The sequence below is a fragment of the Apis florea genome, unplaced genomic scaffold (assembly GCF_048593485.1).
Source record: "Apis florea isolate Af1SG1 unplaced genomic scaffold, ASM4859348v1 contig_3078_pilon, whole genome shotgun sequence".
Lineage (NCBI taxonomy): Eukaryota > Metazoa > Arthropoda > Insecta > Hymenoptera > Apidae > Apis > Apis florea.
Genome location: NW_028256702.1, coordinates 25,074 through 47,478, shown reverse-complemented (window position 1 = coordinate 47,478; position 22,405 = coordinate 25,074). Strand labels below are relative to the sequence as shown.

At 36.3% G+C, this 22,405-nt stretch overlaps 1 protein-coding gene across 2 annotated transcripts in view; it reads right to left on the bottom strand.

Moving 5' to 3' along the window:
• Window positions 1-20,840, bottom strand: part of LOC100867739 (uncharacterized) — a 388,049-nt gene extending 367,209 nt beyond the window's left edge. The window contains exon 1 of one of the 2 annotated variants that reach the window (XM_086908344.1): window positions 20,135-20,840. In XM_086908344.1, the coding sequence (XP_086764470.1) occupies window positions 20,135-20,227 (93 nt within the window). In that variant the 5' untranslated portion in view covers window positions 20,228-20,840. The remainder of the gene's footprint in view (window positions 1-20,134) is intronic. The other variant, XM_086908345.1, reaches the window with a different exon arrangement.
• Window positions 20,841-22,405: the final 1,565 nt, after the last annotated feature.

The following is a 22,405-nucleotide window of genomic DNA, read 5'->3' as shown; positions in this document are numbered from 1 at the left end:
CTGCAACAACCCCTTCCATCGTTTGCACCCTTTACGTTTCTCTGTACTCGCCGACGGTTTTGCGTATATACGTGGTTACGTGTCGTTAATTGCTGGCACAGAAAGTACCAACTTTTGGATATCTACACGCGCAACGGACTTTCGTCTGCGAGGGCATCGTGCACGAGGGTCGTAATTAATGTCGCTTTCCCACAAAGAACGTACGGTGGAAAGAGAGAGATGGAAAAGGACGGTAGAAAAGTCAGAGAAAGTTGAAAGAAAGACGAACAGGTGAGCTCAAGGAGCGGTGACGCGACGAAAGGGAAAATTAAAAATGCAAAGGGAGACACTGGTGGAAAGGTGGCGCGGAGTAAGAGAGAAAGAGAAGGAACGAAATCGGTAAGTAATGAGCAAAAGCTAGGCAAAGTGACTGAGGTTAGAGAGGTGAGAAAAACGGGACTCGGAACTTTCAAGTTTGTCAACGATCTGTGCGGATATATATGTTAACGAGCTTCGAAAATTCGCTAGCAAATTCAAGTGAATATACGAATAACAATTTTATTGCTGATTTATTTAATATGAATCATATGTTTAATTATATGTAAGTTGGGTAAAATATTTATAGAAATATTTATAAATATTTATAATGTTTATTAAGAAACGTATTGATAAAATGAAAAATAATAAAGAAAGGAAAACAAATGTTGAAGTATCTTTGATATATATTTTTCTACCGATTCACCATATTATTGATCTATTTCGAATCGTGCGCTTAAATATTCTCTTTGGCTCAAAAGTTTACTTAGTGTTAGACTACGTGTTTCAATTGAAGTGAGTCTTAACAAATGAGGAAATAAATAATGAATAAGAGAATGAAATAATAAAGAACAAAGATCAAAGTTGACAAGTAGTGTGATTCCCTGATTCTTTTATGACCTCTTCGAGTATATAATTCACGATACTGAACCATACTTCGAACCATGCACTTTAAAATTCCCTTTATATCAAAAGTTTACGATTTCTATATATATAAAGTTTCTATTCAGTTGAATCTATGAGAGCGGGTTAAGGTTAGATATGGTCAACGTTATACTTATTGAAAAATGTTTTATAAACTTGCAATTATTTTTAAGATTACTATTTTCTTATAGAATCATACAATCGTTATTTTATCAAATATAGCTTTTACGAATTGTAAATTCCCTATAATAATCACTGGAAAAACAATATGAATCTCATGATACTAATACTAATACTGATCTTCCTATTATATATATATATATATATTTAATTGCAATGAGTTTAAAATTTTCCAGTATATGTGTAAGTATTTATTCGTTAATTCGTTTAATTTCTTTCTTGAAAACATTTATAAAAGAGAAAACTATTTTATTTACGAATTGTTTGTCAAATATTCAACGTTTTTGAGCATGGAGCACTTACTAATGACTGACCGTTTTTGCTACTTGAATGACCAGAAAATCCTGCCTATTTTATTCGCATACGAATTGTATCTCTTGGAATACGAGGATTCCAATTCAGATTTCAATTGGTTGCAAGAAATAAAACGATTTTTAGATTCTCTCTTTGTATCATGCGATTCCTTCGTATTGTAGTTCACCACAGGTTTCCTGATCGTGAAAAGTTTTCCATGGGTGCGTTTTTTCCGGACGATTTACTATCTTGCTAATATTTTCTGGAAGGATAGGATAGACTAGAATATGGTAGGATTTTTCGAACTATATCTCTTGATTTCTCTCTGTAGATATTTCGTAAAAATGATTCACGACTATTAATATTTAACTCTCAAGTAATATTTCAAAATACAATTAATTTATAATATTTTATGTACGATGGCATAAATAATTTTGTACATATTTTTATATTATTACCTATTATTTTTACAGATAAAAGTTCTTCATGTGAAATTCTTCAAATGAAATACTTTATGAATTTCAACTTTTACGTCTTTTTCTGATAAGATTCAAATATAATAGAGAATACTTCGTTATTAGATTTTACAAGAAGTATTTTGAAAAACAAAAGTACTTTCAAATAAACGAGATTCGATGAGGATCTACTCATAGAAGAGCACTTTACAAAACGAAATCAATACTTTCAAATAGAGTTTATCAATCGAGTCGTGTTTAAACGAGTTGTATTTTTATGTACAATTTCAAAACCTCCTAAAAGAATTTTGAAGAGTACACTAAATCAATTAATAGATACCTCGAATACGAATAAGGAACGATTATAATTACACGGATAATATTTATATTTATATTAAAATAAAACTCGAAATCAAAATTCATTTCGATATAATTAAAATACATTAGAATTTAAATAATAAATCGAAATCATAATTGCTGCAAACATCGCCTATAAAAAACGGCATTCTTAATCAAAATCGTTTTTTATAATACAAAATCCCACTATACATACATTTCTACACATCGAATACGCGCAATTATTCTGAACATTTACGGAAATGTTTCTTTTCATTTAAACGAAGGTAAGTCTAGGAAAAGGATATATCGAAGAACGTCAACATATTTTCCTCGACCGGTGTATAAACCTTGAAACAAGAAGTTCGTAAAGGTGTAACAGCATACGTAAATGCAATACAATGGGAGCAGGTATTACCTTTGCCGGAATGCGAAAGCTAGCAACGCTTGCTAACAATGTTAGCCACTTCTGCCTTCATTCTCGCGTTTCCTTTTTGCAGTTGGAAATGAAATATAAAAGCGTCGCGATGCCCGCACCACGTCGAGAGAGGAAGGCGCGATAGGCATGGCTGGTCCATCGCGCGGTGTGCATTCTCCACCACTCCGTTTTCGCACCTCCATAAAATTTCGTTTCCATCGCGATTAATTCTCAGGAATGTCTCTCAAAGCGTGGAGAAACGTTTCTTCGCGCGGAAATTGCGTCGGAGTCATTACGACTGAAGGCTCTCACGAAAATTTGCGACTACATTTTGTAAAACGCTGAATCGGTGGAATAGACGTCGAGTTACATGAAAGTCAAATGCTCTCGATTCATTGTATTTCATTGAATATTGTTAGTTGGTTTTTCAACTCTTTCTCTCTATTGTCAATTAAATTTGTATGGAGATTGTGAGCGAATAAGAGTGCAAATATTATAAAATATTAATATTAGTAAACAGGATAACAATTGAATATAAAGGTTATAATTATTTATTGTTTCAAACTTTAATGAACGAATTCTCTTTAATCTGAATATTTTGTTATTTGAATGAAAGGTACTATTATCTAAAATTAAAATTGATGCGACTTTTAATTGATTTTTTAATATTTAAAGAAATTTAGGATAGTATAATAGCGCACGTTGGAGTAAAATACAAGTAATTTAAAAAGGAATAAAAAATATGCTATTAAAACTTGGAAAAGTTTAATGGAATACAGAAATGAAACTTTAAATATTATTTTCATTCGTGAAAACTTGCAGAATATAATAAAATAAGTTAAAAAAAAAAAGAAAAATACCGAAAAATCTATATCTATCTACGTAATACTTAAACTAGAAACTTTAATTTCATAAATTAAAATTATTATTAAAAGATTTTGGTTCTCGAATTGTTTGAAACACGTAAATGTAAATACAAAAATATTTTAAAATAATCTCGATTTCAATCTCAATATTTTATAAGATGAGACTAAAAATTTTTTGATCATCAATATTCATAAAGTTAAAAACCGATTAATGAAAAAAAAAAAACAATAAAAAATTAGTTCTTTTATTTTTGCTTTTATTATATTTTTACGTACGCATATTAACGTTTAAATTGAAAGTAATATTTCTCTTTTACTAACAAATTGTTGAATTATATTTTATACAACAAATTTGAACGCATATATTTTCTTTTAATTATCGAAATTTTATCTGGGTCGTGCTTTTTACCATTTTAAACAAGATATAAAAGACATTCTGAATTTATAAACGTGCAATAATTATTTCCCCGTAATGAATTAAAAATATATTCTTTAAATTTTTCATATAAATATTGCACAACGAAGAAAAGCACTTAGTATTTAAGTTCCACTTAGTGTTCTTTTTAAATTATTATTTATAACTATTAGATTAATAATTTTATTATCTTTGAATGATACTTGAAAATCCTTAAAAAATAATATGAATAAATTCAAACAATTAATGTTTCTTGTTACTATTCGTTTTAACAGATGATTTTTACGACGTTTCTAAAAATTAATTCTATTTTTTAACGATTATATTTTGAGATTCTAATTTGAATATATTCAAATACCTCTACGTCGCTTTTAAACTACAACAAAAAACAATACAACAAAAATAATAAAATCTACATTATTATCATATATATGCAAACGATTATTGCGAATTTTTTTTTTTTATACTTTTTTTATAAATTCGAATAATACTCGAATCAAGATTATAGATTCTTTTCTTACGATCAATGTCGGATGAATTTATATTAATATCCTCTCTCCCTCCCCTTGCAAAAAAGAGAAAAGATAGAAGCAAAGAAAGGAAAAGAAAAATTTAAATGGAAGATTAATGTAGTACCTCGATGATCCGTTTTCACATGAAAGTAGAAAATCCGCGTCAGATAATTTCTCATGGAAGGCGAATAAGATTCTTCGCGGGAGGAAAAACCGATCAAATCGTCGTCGAGATATCTCGAGCTTGTTAAGAGTAATGTCGCGAATATTTTCTTGCGCGGTGTGGCCGAGCAATGGAATCGTTACGCTGGAACAATGCCAATATCTAATTTCGCACAGTTTCGGCGGAGGTTAGCGACACGATAACGGCGAATGCCATTCCTAGAAAACAAGAGGCACTGACCTACTATACAAGCGCTATGTGTTACATACATCGCGCATACGAAAGCGAGAGAGTATCAGAAGATAAACCGGGAATCAGTTTCATCGAGTCATGCAATAACTTTGCATCGGTGGATTAACGACCGTTATATATCTACCGAGTTATCACGGGTCGAGAGAAAGGAAAAATTTGTGATCAAACGACCAGAAAGGATAGGAAACGACATCATATTTTTTTTATCATCGAAGAACGCACAGAGAATTTCATCTTTCTCGTTATTAGGAAATTGTCGATCGTTTAAAGATCGAGATTAGAGTACGTTGTAATAGAATTACGAACTTAAGAAATATATACCTGGAATAAACATGATATTAGATTATATCATGTTTAAACTCGTAAAAAGTGCAGAAAAATTGAAAGAAAGAAAATTTTTCTTAAATATTGAAATTAATATATTTTATATCTCTCTGATTATGTAATATCAGATGACACATTACATTATATCGAATCCCGGATATTTTTATTTTCTTTTTTTCACGTCCTATTATTAAATCCCGTTTCCACACATTTCGAAACATCATAGCCATGAATCAAGTCAAGGGAAACAATGTATACACGATTTCGAAATTAAACATTTGTCTTGGAATCGATCAGCGTGAGAAGCACGTTCAATACTTCTCATTCTAAAATTACGTAAACACGGATTGAGAGTCACGTCTGCGAGAATACGCGCATGAAATATGCAATCGGGAAAACTTCTCGCTTCCACCTTCCCCAGGTTTGCTCATCTCGTCGAGCACCTCCTCAAGAAACTAGACTTCAACGTGTTTTCCGGCATGCATCCACCGAATAATCCGGCACGAATAATTTCTTTAATTTCATCCGATAATATCATTCGATCCCCTATTCCCTACACTGATTTTCAATTCAAGCTTGCACCTTGTCGAGGAACCGTTCCATTTTTCTCTTCTTCTTTTTCTTCTTCTTCTTCTTCTTCTTACGAGAATAGTTTGTTTTACGCAATTTTCCTAGGGAAACGTTTAATTTAGTTTATTAGGTCGACGAGAAAAGCGAGGCGGAGGAAACGTCGGTGTTATAGGTGGGGCCCGAGGCTCGCGAGGGATCATTAAACAAAATTACTCCGTGGTGAAATTCCCTCCGAACGGTCGAGTTGAAAACGTACGACTTATTCGTTGTCCGGGTCGTCGGCAGAAGTCGACTAACGTCTCAAAGTTTTAACTAAATTCAATTCCGAAAGAGGAGGGGAGGGGAGGAGAGGGATAAAAACTTCTTTGCGAAGCGGTGGAGGGGAGAGAAAGAGTATTCGCATCCTTATGGAAAATAACTCGGGGTGGTATCAACGGGCGGGAATGCACGGACGTGACGGTTTCGAGTGACATTATCCGTGGGGGCAATGCATGAATCACTGGAAACTTTATCCGTGCCGGAGCAGACTGCGGTAAAACCTGTCGACGAAGGTTCTATTTAATTTCGCTTTACAACGACCCATTGGATCCCAGTTTCGTTAAAACGAAAAATCTGCCGGGGGAAACGATAAAACGATTAAGAGAGCCCCCCCGACCATCGCTCCATTGTTCCGCTTAACTAATTTATAACGCGATCGCGAAGATAACACTTGGCCGTTGAATACAGTTGAATTTCGATAGGCTAGAAATACATCCGCCAACTACAATGCCGAAGACAGGTGTTGAAACAACAGAGATATTGCAGACACGCTCCAATTATCTTATCGGCTTACATTTGCCGCCGATTCTGATTAATCAAACCGTGAACTGCTCCACGCCAGGCACGAAGAAACAATGATCGGATTCGATCGATTCGATTGCGGGGCTCGAATATATACGAGCGACATTTTACGATCACGTATGTCCTTCCTTGTTCTTCGAATTCGGAGCAATGAAGATAGATGTAAAATCGCTCGTGCGCCACGCTTAAGGATTTTTAAAGTGATAAATGTATTTGTTTAGAGAAAATTTATTACGATCGATGCACACGATATCGATATTATTTGTATCGACAAGTACTATTAATCTTCATTAATCTTTATGCGAGTATTAAAAATTTATCCATCTGATTTTGAAAATCGTTTTTCGAAAAAGTGAAAAATTTTAAATAATGCCGAAGATATAATATCTGATATCTAATATCTATATACATCGTTACTATTGTATCGCAAGCTGATTCATTCGATCTATCAGGCTCGGTTACAAACCTTAACATACGATAACGAACCAATGGTACAAATGGTTTCAAATGGATGACGACTTTTTGTTCTGAGAAATCAAGGATTTTCGTTGAATCACGTTTCAATGAAATTAATTTCAAAACTTCTCTACTAGAATTGTTTGTTGATGATCAATCGATATAGTTCGAGAATGATACTATTATCATAAAAATAATAGTGAATTTTTCCATTTTATAACCGAGCCACAATCATGCGTTAATTTATAATAATCGAAAGTTAATTTAAACAAATCGATTACTTTTAATATTTTTAAATACAAAATGGAATAATAATTTATATTTAATAGAAATCGTACGATACACGTACAAAAAAAAGTTTAATTATAAAAAATCAAATGAGAAAAATTTAAATAAATCACATTTTCCGATTAGATTTTTTTATAATAAAAAAAAAAATCGTATCTTAAAACCCTGTCAAGTTTTTCAGTTCGACGAAAAGTGAATCCATCAAGTATTCATTATCGCGTGAAACAACACAATTTTGAAAATATACAATTTCGAGATAGACCCACTTCAATTCCCGCACGCCAACAACCGGTTCAATTAGAAAGGCCATAACCGAAATATTCTTTTCATAACCGTTCGCCATCCAGACTTTTCCTCCGCTATAAACCGAAAAACGTCGGGCGCAACCGCGAAAGCGTTAATAACTCTGTTCAAACATGTTCCTCACGTAGGGGCCGATATCGTGCAGAAACAACACATGAAATTACTCGAAACATCGCCGGCCACCTCGTAAACACCGGAAATATATATCAAACGTTTTTATTGTCGGCTCGAATCGAGAAACTTGGGCAGACGTCGGGTGGTGCAACAGTAGGCGAATGAAACGAAACGAAACGAGCGAATGAAAGGGGGCGAGCAAACGAAAAGGGAGCCGCTGGACACGAGGAGGGCCGCCTCCAGGGAGTCGTGCCAAAATTGTTAACAGCCTAGACAGCCGTGTTATAGGTGGCATGTGCTTCCAATCAATCGTCGAATAAGCGAGAAAAGAGAAGGTACGAACGAGAGAAAGAGAGGTGGAGACAGGTGGTCGCCATCCCTGAGATACCGGTCATGGGATCGAAGCCGTTTTATTGAACTCGCACCCGATGAGAGAAATGCATGGACGACACGCCCGATGCCTCGGCCATTCGATGATATCGCGGATGCGCCCCGCGATATTTTCTATCTCTCGGCACGCGGAAATTATCCAACTTCTTAATATCCGCTTGTTTTTGAACCCGGATATTCGTGTCCGTCGCGAATACCGCGTTTCGAATAGGTTCCAACTATGTACATCCGCGCGATGCATGCTACGTTTCGAATGCATGAGTTTAATAGTTTAATGGATCTAAGAATGATTCAAGAATAGAATAATTCACAAAGAATAATTCTGTATGTGACGAGAAAAAAAAAAATGAAATTTGTTCGTATATATATACGGAAATAAGCAGAGAAAAGAAGAAAATAAAATTGTTTGCGAAACTAAAAATTGAAACACGTTATATATAGAATCGATAAACTCGCGTGCATTTAACAACAAGTCTGTAAACTTAATTTTCATGAAAACGAAAGACTTCGAACGAAAAAATATCCTTCTTTTCCCGTGAACTCAATTTTCAACCTTAGAAGAACTTCACCCTCGATTTTTCATCGAACGCTATATATACATACACGCACGGATCATTGGCAAATCGTCGCAAGCAGGGATCGATATACACGTCGAACAGCAAGTTATACCACCAATTTCCAACTGCATACGAACGTACACCACTTTTGATTAGAACTCGCGAAACCGATACCACGCTCGATGATCGGCGAGCACGCAAGGGAGCGGCTAGCGCTCGATCACCAGAATTTATGCTATCCTTTTCCCCGAGAAATAATCACTGTTGCACACAGGAGCCGGTGGAAACGGTTGAATCGTCGCGATCAACGAAAACGGGGGCGTTTAAAGCTCTTCGTATCTGGCGACAGGGAACGTCGTTAAGCGAAAAATCGATACGATAACGCTGCTGTTCGAGCTACTCGAATAACCGGATTACGCGCGCATTGTTATTCCTGTGTGGAGGGAGAAGAATATATCCAGATACGGGGAGCACACGTTTTCACCGGTTTTATTTTCGGATGTATCGATGGAAACCGGAGCGGCGAGAACGATTTCTTTTCAGACGATCTGCGGTTTGGCAGTTTGCAACCACGAGACGGAGCAAAGGAACGAGAAGACGGGACACAAAACTACGCTGCGGGACATCTGCGGTCGTTCAAGATCGAAATACGAGATACCTCTCGCCAGTTGCGCCGCATAAAGCGGAAAGGGGGCGGATTACAAAACGAGAGACGCACAAGTCTGTGGGGTTTGTGACGTTGCCTCAGCGAGATATTCGAGAAATTCGTTTGTGTATCCCGAATAAACGCCACTTGGCGGATACCTGGCGAGATACAATTGTGTTCGAGGATGCACGCGCGTGCATCTCCCTCTCCATTCTGTCGAACTTTAATATCGTGGCCACGAGCCCTGGAAAAATTTGCTTCCCCGGAATTCTGCTCGTATTTCCATAACGTGTTACGCGAAACACGCTGCTTCCCATCGCGCCTCGCGCAACCTCGTCCAGAGATTGCATTACAAATGACGCGGAAAATACATCAAATACCATCCGATCGTAAAACTCCATTTCAATTACCGAAAAGAACGCGTCTGACGTACCCTATATATCGATCACATTATACGTATACTCGAGGGATGTACGTTTCTCATATAAGTTTTCTCTTTAATCCATTTGGATTAACCATTATTTGGATTAATTCTTGATCAGAATTATAAACGATTTGGATAGAAGATTAACTTCGGTTACAAATAATCTATTATGTATGTGGATAACATCTCTCGAATCTATGAACGTGTTCGATAATAATAGTTTCATAAGCTGAATGATTAGAGGTGATTAGATGAATACGCGATATTGTGCTTGCTAAATTTTAAAATTTTTAAAACGCCGTAGATAGATTTTAAGATCACGATGGATTCTTTTATCGATAATGCTTCAAAGTAGAAGATTGCGGTATCACCGATTCCTCGTGATTTCGTTTCAAGATGATTGGTATAATTTTACGAATATTTTTTCAAAGTTTCGATGAAAAAAGAGAACTTTTTAATAGCTATATTTTACGTTTACCATCTTCTGTCTGTTATTCTAAATATTTCATTATATCTACATTGCGATATTTCAAAATTATTGTTTAACATCGTTGCAGGACAAATACATTTACATAGGATAAAAACAACGTGGAAGGGTTTATTTTTAACTGCCTTAATTTTTCCACGATTAAGCTTTGCAAAATCAAGGCTTAAAATCTCCATGGAACAAAAGAGGAACTGTATCATCAGCAAATGTGTATATACTCATATTGTCTCTAGTCCCATATGAATAGAAAGAAACTCACGTCTCGGCGACAAATCCTATAACAGTACAGTGTCGCGAATGGTAACGAGACACAGCTTAATTAAGGAAGCAACATCGGTCATTAGTATTTTCAGAAGACTCTACTCTTTCATTGCGTACGCGGCGCATGGAGTCCGAGGGTAGCAGCAAGTCTAGTGTCCTTCAGAGATTTCAGACGTGCTTTTACCTTTTCTCCCCTGGCTCCACTTGCTCGCGCTTTGCTTTTTCGTCTGTATAGTCGTTTTTTAAAAGGTCAAAGGGGCCACATCCCCATCTTGAAAACATTAATGAGCTCCCAGAACGACGTGCACGCACTGTACTGTTACGTACGTGCACTTGCATGCACTATGTTCCGGAAAAAAAAAAAAAAGAAGAACGAAGGAAGGCAAGGGAAGGATGACATGCCTGAAAGGGATGCTACATTGAAGGACGCGTCGAGACGAGACACTGAGGTTGATGCTCTGGCTAATCTTAGCAAGACTTATCTCTCGATTTCCTTTCCTTTGAAAGTTCAAGGATTTAATCTGCAGATTAAAATTTTCTCGCGTTATTTCACTGGTATTATTAATGAAAGTCACAAAAGTTTCGAATGCTAATAAATATGCATAAATAATTGAAATAAAATAAAATGAATTTTTGTACGTACGTGTATATTTTTAATGGAAATGGAAGAAGAATTTTTATTTTCAATAAAAAATTTTCCGAAGCGTAGATATAATAATCAATCATAATAAATATAATAATCAAAAATTAAGAGAATAACGAAAAGATTTTCTATAATAAAAAATCACATAAGTTCGTATTCGTTCTTAATCGATAAACTGTCGTACAAAAAGATCCAAAGAACGAGATTCTGTATTCTAAAACTCTGTTCATTATTTTTCTCCTCTTTTCTTTTGTCCATTTACAAAAATAAAATTAATACACTAATACAATGATACATGGCATCGATCCATATAAATACAGAATCTGCAACATCTGCAGCTTCTTCGGCTATTCTCAATTTTTCTACTGGATTATTCCAAAGAGCCATAAATACCGGTTGCGTTTAAACCCACGGAAGGATAGAGAATTGGCGTAAATAGGGAAATATTCGAATCGGGAAATCTATGTATAACGTCCGAAGTGAATACTCTTCATGATGTCGTGAATGGGATTGTCGAGAGAGAGAAAGAGAGAGAGAAGTTGAGGGGTTTGAAATTTATGTCTTCGCGCGGCGTGTATACGGCCGTGTTATCGAATATCGCGGAAAATCTATAATAACTGTTCCGGCTTATGGGGTGAAATTTATTTTCCAGACAGCGCTGCCAAAGCTCGATAAACGGGGGAAAATCGAAAAATTAATCGACTTAGAGACATCGTTGGGCGTCAATTGGAACGATTCATCCAACTTTTCCCCGTTCGAAAAAAAAAGAAAGAAAGAAAGAAAGAAAAAGAAGGGAAAGAAAGACGTTAGATTACCGCGAGGGTAGTAATTAAAACGCCTCCGAGTTAGAAACCCATCGTTTGATGTTGAACGAATGAAAGTTTGCCATTGAAGGGCTCGCGTCTGCCTGGCCGACAAAACCATACTTAAACGCGGTGAAGCGCGAGGGGAAAAAGTGAACCGATAAAAGGGAAGAAAAGGAAGGAATTTCCTTTATCGTGGAATTGTTCCAGATTTATGAGCGCCAGGAGTTCAGCCATTCAAATTTTTCAACTGCTCTTTCTTGCCTACCCACTATAAGACCGCAGCTCTTAGACGAACGAGCTGCGAAAGGGCGGGGGAGAGAAACCAATATAGAAATGGATGGAAGTAAAGTCTTTACACAGACGAACGGATTCGATATCGATGAAGTCTAATAACTTCCATTTGAAAATTTTCAATTTCTTCTCTCTCTCTTTCTCTCTTTTTTTTGAGCAGCCAACAATCGTATCGAACTACTTTTTGTATATACGGTTAACGTAAAGACAATAGTTATTTTCTGACGATTAATCTTTATTCGATATTGACTTTTCCATTAACGAAATTTATCGTAATTGGTACTAATTATAAAAAATATAAATTCTTCGAAAGTATTAAACAATTTATAAAGTATGCTTCCCAGTGAGCTGAATACCAGACAGAAATTAATTTTTGCTTCACTTCCATTAATCTGGCAATATTATGAAATACTTGTTTTCGCCATAATTTTATAATTCTTTATTGCCTCGATAATATATCAGAAGAAATCTAATTGTTAAATTCATTAAAAGTTTAAGTAAGTGAATAAGTAAAATGGAAATATTTTATGAAAAAGCATTTCCATTATCTATATTTAATTTTTTGTACTTGAATTAAGAGGATTTTGAATAATCAGATATTCGAAGAAAAAAGAATTCGAGATATCGAGATGTATTTTGAGCGTGAAATACATTCATTAAAATATTTTTATACATTCCTTCTCTCTTCCCCTCTTTCGATTTCAAAGTTAAAAATTTAGTAAATTTCAATGATAGAAATTCGAATTCGCTAAATTTATTCTCTAATAAAAGAGTAAAAATAAGATCTCTCTCGCTAACAAAACAACAGATTCTTGCTATATAATCCCATATTAAAGATCTCATCGATCTTATAGCTTTCATCCAATTTGAATTGCGCAAAGTTAAGAAGTCGTCGCGTGTAAGGTAACAACGAAATTCCTCCATTTCCAGTCGAGTGGAATTGCTAATCTATCTCGACAACGGTACGTACGATAACTCAAGTTACAGATTAAAGCGGTGCCGATCCGATTGCTCGTTCTTAATCGCGTAAAAAAAAGTAAAGCACGTTCCAAGAGATGCTTCAATAGCTGCAATCTCGGCTCCCAGAGCCGATTCAAGATCGTACACGTTACAACTCGTTTATCGAATTCGTTCAACGATTTGATATGCGCGTATTAATGTATTTCATCGATGCGAGCCTTAACTTTTCGTATCATCAACACGCCGTACACATTTATCGATTCGAGTGCGTATAAGAGTTCGTGAGTACAAATCTGTATTGATACTTCACGTTCGATTATTGTGTATTTTTCACAACATACGATATACGAATCTTATTTATCCGAATTTAATTCGGTTTCCAAGAACAAGCTTGTGCGTATAATTTATGAATACATATCAATTCGATTACAAAAAAAAATCATTTCGAATTCTTTTATTATCGAAATGAAATTTTTTTTATCCGATTTATATGTGATAAAATGTTTAAACAATATTTATTTGTACAAAGAATAAGTCCCGATAAAAAAAATTCTGCGTTTTTATTTCCAATTTCGTCAATCACGAGTCAATCGTCACCGTGTCGGTTATCGTTTAACTTTGTGTCAACTCTCTTATCGGGACGACTGTGACCCACAGACGTTATCATGGCCCAAAATAAAAAGCGAACTCTCGAGTTCTAGAAACGTAACGTCGAATTCGAATCGCGTTCACATGAAACATCGAGATACCATCTTATTGATACCGCGGTAGGTGGGCAGAACGGCGGTATAAAATTTCAAGACCGCCTGCATCCTTAACGCCGGCATGCCCTGAATACGGGGTCAAAGATGATACGTTTAAAGTCGATAAGACGAACGCTTTCCTCAAGAGAACAACGATACTGGCTGCGCATCCAAGTGCATCCGAGATATCGAGTCATAACTGAATCGTCGTTTCGCGATAATTATTATGCCCTCGAGTTGCACGAGTCACGATAGAAAGCAGCGCGCGATCTTCTGCACACTGCATGAGCACAGCAACCTTTGAAAAAGAGACCAGGTAGGCAGAAGAAAGAATGGTCGAGCATTTCTGCTTCGAGTCTGTGTAACACGTGTGTGTATATATCTGCGCGTGTGTATGCGAGGTTGTGCGCTCACGAAAGAGAGAGAAGAGAAGGAGAGAATGGGAGAAAAAGCGGTAGTACCGGTCTAGCTTGTCCTCGGCGAGTACTTCGTAGGCAGGCAAGACTGTCTTACGCCATAGTTATGTTAGTGGCGCGGATACTAAAAGTATTCTCTACTTTGCTATTTTCGTCTAATTTACGACGAGTAAATCCGAAATGAAAAGTTGAGCCTTCCTCTACCGGCTTCGTTTCGGGATTCTATCGTATAATTTCATCCCCTTTTGTGCAAAGGAATCTCTTAGAGAACGTAACTTTTAAAATCATCGCGTAGTTTCATTAATATCACACGTTAACAAGTTTTTATTATTTTTCGGACTATGAATGTGGAAAGAGTAGTTTCCACTCGTGATCTTATGATATTTAATATAATGTGAAATTTTTGTTATGAAGGTTGAATGTATTTTTCAACGATCAAATAAAAACGGGATCTAACTACGAAAAGTTTAATATTATTGCTTTCTTATAAGAGGATACAATCGTTTGAATGGATTTTTCAGATTTTTTTGAACACTTTTCATAAGGAAAGAATAGTTAGTTTTGTTAAGTTTAATTATATATTCAAATGATAAAACCAATGGTAATATAATTACTCCATTTTTATATTCTTTATATAAAATTAATTTTTATGAAATTATTTTTTATCAAATATATATATATTTGATAAATATATATATTTCTATTTTTGGAGTCAAATTCTAATAAAATTTAGCAAGTCTTTTTAAATTTAGCAAGATTCAAAATTGTTCATTTATAAATATACTTTAAAGAGAATAAAAATACATAATTTCATTAAAAATGAAATTATATAATCGATATCTAGAATAGCTTTATAAAACTATATATTGCAAACATGCAAAAATTGTTAAACTACTTTATCGAACATTATATAAAAATCTTTCTACCATCGAAGAAACGAAAAGATTAAGATAAAAAAAAACATATGGAACGTGAATTAAAAAATAAGTGATTTCATATACTATTTCATATAGTTGTTCCCATAAGATATATGATCATCCAATTAAAACGCTTAGAACATTCTATTCAATCTATTGTGCAATTAGTCGCGTGTATGTTAATCATTTTTAATCGATAATTCGATTACACTAATTGCAAATCAACACTCTGTAACGTACACGAACACAAGTCTTTCGCCTGCAGAGTTTCCATGACAAATGATCGCGAATCTACCAAATATCAATTTGTATATCCACATTATCAACGTGTCCATAATACCATTATAAATTATGCAAACAATGTCGCAACACAACATCGTCGTATAAACATCAATGCCATCCGTTACTGCAAATCTTCATGCGATAAAAATAATTCAATTCTCGATACGTTAATTTCTTTTGATTCCTTTAACAGCAGGGTGTAAATGTGTCAAGCCAGGGAAGGTTATTAATTACGCATTATTAACGACTGTGACGCGACACAAAAGCGGTGCAAGGGACGCAATCACAAGAGCGCCATGTGCGGTCTTAAACACACCATCTCCTGTGCGGAAAGCTTATAAGTGACATATGCGAGCTCCCCTAGCTTCTCGTAGTGTGCCATTGGATGCGTTAATGCAAGATAATGCTCCATCATTTCGTTCCATTTCATTTCTATTTACCCCTAAGGTTCAGGTGTAATTTTTCCCTACCAGGAAGGAAAAAAAAGGAGGGAACCGAGGCTCGAGGATCCCTTTTCCCCCCTGTTAATTCAATTATCGTTAGGTTAGCGAGCGAAGGAACAAAAATTAGTTTCAAGTTAAGCTAATTCACGGTTAAGTGCGAGTCGACTCGCTGATAAGAAAAGTCTGAAAACATAAAAGAGGCTTGGGTCGCGTTATCTCAGCTCCAAAAATCACTGAAACGGTAATACGACTTATTCTTCATTAGCTCGTTATCTCTTTGCAATATATACACCGATATATTTATGAAATCGGAATTTTATCATGGAAAAACTTCATTTTTACCAAATAACAAAGAAATATCTGACTGATAAGTTAAATCAAAATAATTTTATTGGATCAATCTAAAGATTTTGCCGTTTTTCGTTTTTCTCTGATTTCTTTTTTTTTTATTTTAAGAAAGAAATCGGCTTTTCATCCGCTTTTTATTTGAGCGATAGAAGTAAAAGTTTCTTTAAATATAACTGAAAATAGTTTTACAAGAGAATAATAAATTTTATATATTTAAAATATTATTCTAATATCGTTAAAAAGTTGTATTATAAAGATGAAAATACTGAAATTTCAACAATTGATTTCACCTCCTCAAAATGATACTTCTGACTAAAGAAAGAAGTTGCTCCATTTCCATATAATTGATTATTATATGAAATCTACACGCACAAAATATCATTGAAAACAGAATTTCCGTTAATTTCTATAGCACTAGTTAATTAGCTAAACTAGTTAATTAGCTAAAGCTCATAAAATATCTAACGATTTTGCAATCGAATATTATGAATATATAAATCATTACGTAATATTTCACTTCACGTTTTACACGATACGATATAAAAATTCCCTCGAATTCCGTAAACATTCAAATCGTATAATTTTGCCTATTAATTCGCGTACAAAAGTCGACTGTATGAATATACATTCGTATGTAGGCCAATTTGCTGTGTCACCCGTATAATAAAAATGGTTACCCAATCTGATGTCATACGTGCGAATAAAAGAACGAACGATGAAAAATACCCGTAGTACATGCAGAAATTTCAAAAGGGGTACGTCACACACGTATTATTCTCACGATAATTATCCCTTTTAAACCGAGAAAAGGGGTGTAGCACTAGACTCGGATCTTCGGATCCAAAGTGAAATTCTCCAAGGTGCCGATAACACGTTGATGAGGCAATTAATATTGATGTAACAGGAGGCGAATCCCCCGCTATTGTTACCCGAATACCGAACACCGTCCGGATTAATATTTAATCTGCACGATCACGGAGTTTCCGAGAGAGCCCGGGGCGGACGTTGTTCATGCTCGTCGAATTTTTGACGATCGTGTCGCGGAATTCTGAATAAGGCCTGGTCGAATATTCAACGAGCTCGTTTCCACCGACGTAATAAACTTCTCGAAAGCCTCGTGCCTCTGTATACGACAACACAATAATTATTATGCGCCGTTAAGAAACTAGCTCCGCTACCACCCACTTTCGAGTCCCCTGTTTCTATCCGTGTTCGGTTCCCTACCTTACTTTCCACGAAACTTACGAGAGGAACGAAGTACAGCAATTCGAAAACGCAATCGTAAGCCTCGAAATAACTCGGGCTACTCGAGATAGTTTGCATGCCTTCTCGCAATCTCGGATCTTGCTCAGTGGAAACTATTATGCTTTCTTACGCTACGGGTACTTATCGTTTTTATTCCCAATGTCACGAATATCCGTGATGGAAAAGAAAAGGACGCGAGAAAGAGAGAGAAATTCGTTGTGTAATTAACAGCTACAGTTGTGGAAAAAATAGATGTAAATGATAATGGTGAAGGAGAGCACGAGTTTTATTTTCTCAAATGGATTGGCAGCAAAAAAAGTTTTTACTCAATGTTTCGTGATACTTTTTTTTATCGTTTAATATACCGATTGATTATTATGCGGATATAAAATGTACGAGAGAGAAAGGAAAGGAAAGGGATGAATTTCAAATGTGATATTTTTCTCATTTTTGATAATTAGATCTTTGATCGAAATAGGTAAAATTGTTTTCATTAATCATTATTAATGTAATGAAATCGTACAGCGTTTTTGAAGCTAATTAAATTTTGATTTAAAAAAATTGGATAGTAAATAATATTAAATAAAACAAAAAATTAATTTAATTAGACCAATAGCTCTTAAAATTATCCATGAAATTTATTGCATTATTTTATCCATTGCTTTTGTTTTATTTTCCTCACGTTGTTTTACATTTACGTTGTTTTACACATTGTTTTACATTTATATTATATATATATATATATATATATATATATATATATATATATATATATATATATAATTTCCTAGTCGTTAATTTAACGAGATATCTCTGATTCAAAGAAATAAGTAATTTAATTTTGATGATTTTATTATTCAATTTCTTATTATCTAATCTTTGAAAAAAAAGAGTATGAAATATAACTTACGTACCGATTATTTTAGAGATTAATAATTGCGTATTTACAAAATCACATTGCTACGTGTTTATTTCCCATATTTTATTTAAAAAAGAAAATAAATCTATTCTAATTTCTGAATCTGCTTATTACGATTAGGCATCCAATTAGACATCAGGAACAAAAAATAAGCATATTCATAGTTTCAATTTATGACTAACAAAAGATACTATATGTATATTTTGTTCTTGAGACGTAATTAACAATCTTAATTAAAAATTTTTTAAATCTATTCAATTTAAAATAATCTTTTAGAAAAATAATTATAAATAATAATTTTCCCATTTTATTTATATTTTTTTAATTAAAAAAGGATTTAATCGTTGCTGCTAGATGATCACGATATCGTAACAGAATATAATGCATAATGAAATCATAAATTAATTATTTATCCTATTATTGCATAATTTTTATTATGCAAATTTTAACGTAATTAAACATTTTAAATATAGAAGTTAATTAAATATTATGTGTATATAAAAAAAGAACATAAAAATATAACAATAAAAAGAAAATGAAGTTTACGAATCACCGCGTAAAATTTTTGTTACAACGCGCAAAAATAATCAAATGAAAAACTATTTTATTTATGGATAGATATTCCATCTACGTATACGATGATGTCGATGCACTATAGCATGTTGTAGTACGAACGTATACAAACACATAATGCAGCGTCTGTTATATTGGTAAATATAGTTATGATGTCATACAGCAACATAGAAAGAACGAATTTTTAATACCAAACTGACGGGTTAACATTTCCAGTTTCTTTCATCAATGACAAATTCGAGAAACGTTAATCGATTAAGAAACGTATTGAATTCCGATCCGATTAGAAAAGTCGAATAGAGAGTTATTTCGATGATCGATGATGAACCGTCTCAGATTTCTCGAGCATCGTTCTCCCACCAGCTGAGTTTGACACTTTCGATCCGTCTTTACCCAAGGCTCTATCCCTTCGTTGCGATTGACAGTTCGATCGTGCCAAAAAGACGATCCACCTTCAATCGTCGCACGCGCGCTCCGACTTTAATCTTTCATCCGCGTACGTGATTCAATGCGCCTGGCACAAAGCGGCCTCTCGTCGAGTGTAATAATCTAAACGCGCTAGGCGTGCACATTTCGATTCGTCGAACTTCGGAGGCGTCACCTTGCCTCCGAACGGTGAAAAAGAAAGAAAGAAAGGAAAGAAAAAAAAAGAGCACGATGAGAGAACGACGCCGAGTTCTCGAACCAGTCAAGAACGGGGAGCAAGGAGAACGGAACGTGACAGAGACGAAGAGAAAGCGCGCGTACGGATCGGAGGAGGACAGAGAAAGAGAGAGAAAGAAAACGCGCACAAATCGGAGTAGGAGCATTCGAAGAAAAAGGATCGAGAGACCACAATAGCCATTTTCTCTCTTTCTCTCTTTTGATACTTCTACGTCTCGACCCCTAACAGTGGTCTCTTTTTCTCGCCTCCGGCCGTGACGATACCATCCTTAATTTTTTCGAGATCGAAACAGAACAAGACGGAGGAGAACACGAGGTCGCGTAATAAACGAACGAATGACAAACACGGAGTATCGTGAGAGAAATTAACGAGAAGATAAGTAGAGCAGACTTACCCTTGCGGGTGGCGTGGTCAGGTCGATTTTTCTTCTGTCCGCGGGTGTATCCTTCACGAGCAGGTCACTAACTAGCGTGTACACATCACCCATGACTCTCGCGGTGCGACGAACGGGAGTAAACAAACAAAACTAAACTTTTTCCTCTCCTCTGCTCTTTCCCTTTCGATTTAAAAACACTTTGATTTTCTTTCACACCGAACACACTAATCGGATAAGAGGCGATAATAAAAAAATCAACGCGTGATGTAGTCAAGGTGGGAATAATAAACACCTGGAAGATATCATCGCGTCGTATCGCGACTCGTCAAAGCGTCGTGTGACCGCAAACGATCATGTGGGGTCATTCCTCGAATCGTTGCCGGTTCTACTACTTGCCTCGTCTTCTTTCCTCGTCCACTTTGCACCAATTATTTTCCTCTTCATGTGTCGAGTTCGTACGCGTGCCAACAATTATCCCGTGTGACCGTGATGCAAAACCGTTAATGTCACTTTTTCTCTCACGCGATACCGCTCCGAAAACGTGTGTAACGTCACCACGCGAACGATCGAAATTCCACCCGCCCCGTCCAGGCACACAGGGCAAACTGTCGTCTGGCTACACGGCCCGCAGCGACGTACCGAGAACGACGAAAAGCGAAACTCGATGGCGCTACGGCTGTACGGAGTCTGTGCCGTGAGTGCGCTCGGCCACGAGCGTGGCGCCACTGCCGACCGATCTTCGTACTACGCTGCCGCCACACATTCGAATCTCTCACCAACACGAACGCTGCCACTTATTCGGTTGCGTATACACGAAACCACTCGACTTACTACCTCGACCGAACTCGTGGCGATGCATGAACGTATACATATATATATATATATATACGCGATCTCGCGAAGTTGCGTTAAACGAGTGTGTGTGTGTATTTCGTAGTTGAAGTACAGCGGGGGGAGAGAGTAGGGTGAGTTGGTAGTTACCCCCCACACGAAGAGTGTTCCAGGGCCGGCGCAACCGCAATTCGTCGATTGCAACGACTGATTGTGAGCGCGATTTAACGGAAGTCGAGCGAGCTGTCTACTTTTAAAACGCGGCTGATACGACGGAGTTATGTATAGCCGCCGCCTAAATTGCTTTGTCCGAACGATTTACATTCTTTTCATGCAAATCAGTTTACGCGATTCGTTCCACCCCCGTGGATGCGTCTATACGGTCGCGCTTTATAACGTTACGTTCCGCGTTTCCTTTTTCATCCTTTTCCCCCAGGTTGAAATTGCTAGAAACCGGGCGCAAAAGAACGATACGTACAACAGCGATGCAATAAAGGAGACGAGTTTATTTGGTTTCTTAGAAGGGGAAAGGATATAAAGTTCGACTTAAGTCGGCCCTCAATGTTAACTAAAAACACGTTTGGAAAGCGTCGGTTTATTCTTTTCTCCTCGACACCCGGATTGGCGCATGCAGAGGGTTAATTAATAGTGGCACTTAAGACTGTAATCAGGATAAAACGGAGGGAAGGAGGATCGAACGTGGGACGGTTGAAATTAGCGCGAATGTCGGGTCGCAGTTTGAGCCGGTAACGAACGAAAGGCCGGAACGGTGCTGTCCGATCCGTGGCTCATCAAAATTCAAAGCAGCCTCGTTACAACTTCCGAAATTACGAATGCACCTTTGTCCTAGAAAAGTTGCAAAATCACCCCTCGGTTAAGCACTCTAGGCGAGAACGGACACGCGTGCATACGACTCCTCTACGACTGTCATTGCGATTAGTAACTAACAACATTCCCGTTTATACATTAATAGCACGTGCACGCAAAGAGAAGGAGTACACTACACTGTAACAGACGGAGAAAGAGAATGAGGGGGGGAGGGGGGAGAATAGAGGGAGAAAGGCGATACGCGCGAGTAAGAGAAAAACGAAAGTGCAGTTAAAAGTGAACGAGGAGCGAAGTAACGTTGGAAAGGCCGAGTTTTCTGACCGTCTAACGATCGCGCAGATGGACAGATTTTTTTTAAATTCCAGTTTACACCGTTCCACGATATCACTGGCGAAGCGTAAAAGAAAGTTACGAGGCCGAGATTTATGACACCGTATGACCCGGGCAGTTATGGCCGAAGACGAGGAGAACTGTAAAATACTATAGTTATTTGTGGAAGCGTATACTTCCGCGCGATTTTTGCCTCCAGCCCTCTTCCCTCTTTCTCTCTGTATACGATTCTTTTTCACGAAGCCCTCAAAGGCGGAGGGGCTATACGTCTGCCGACGATAGCATGGGATCGGTTCTGCC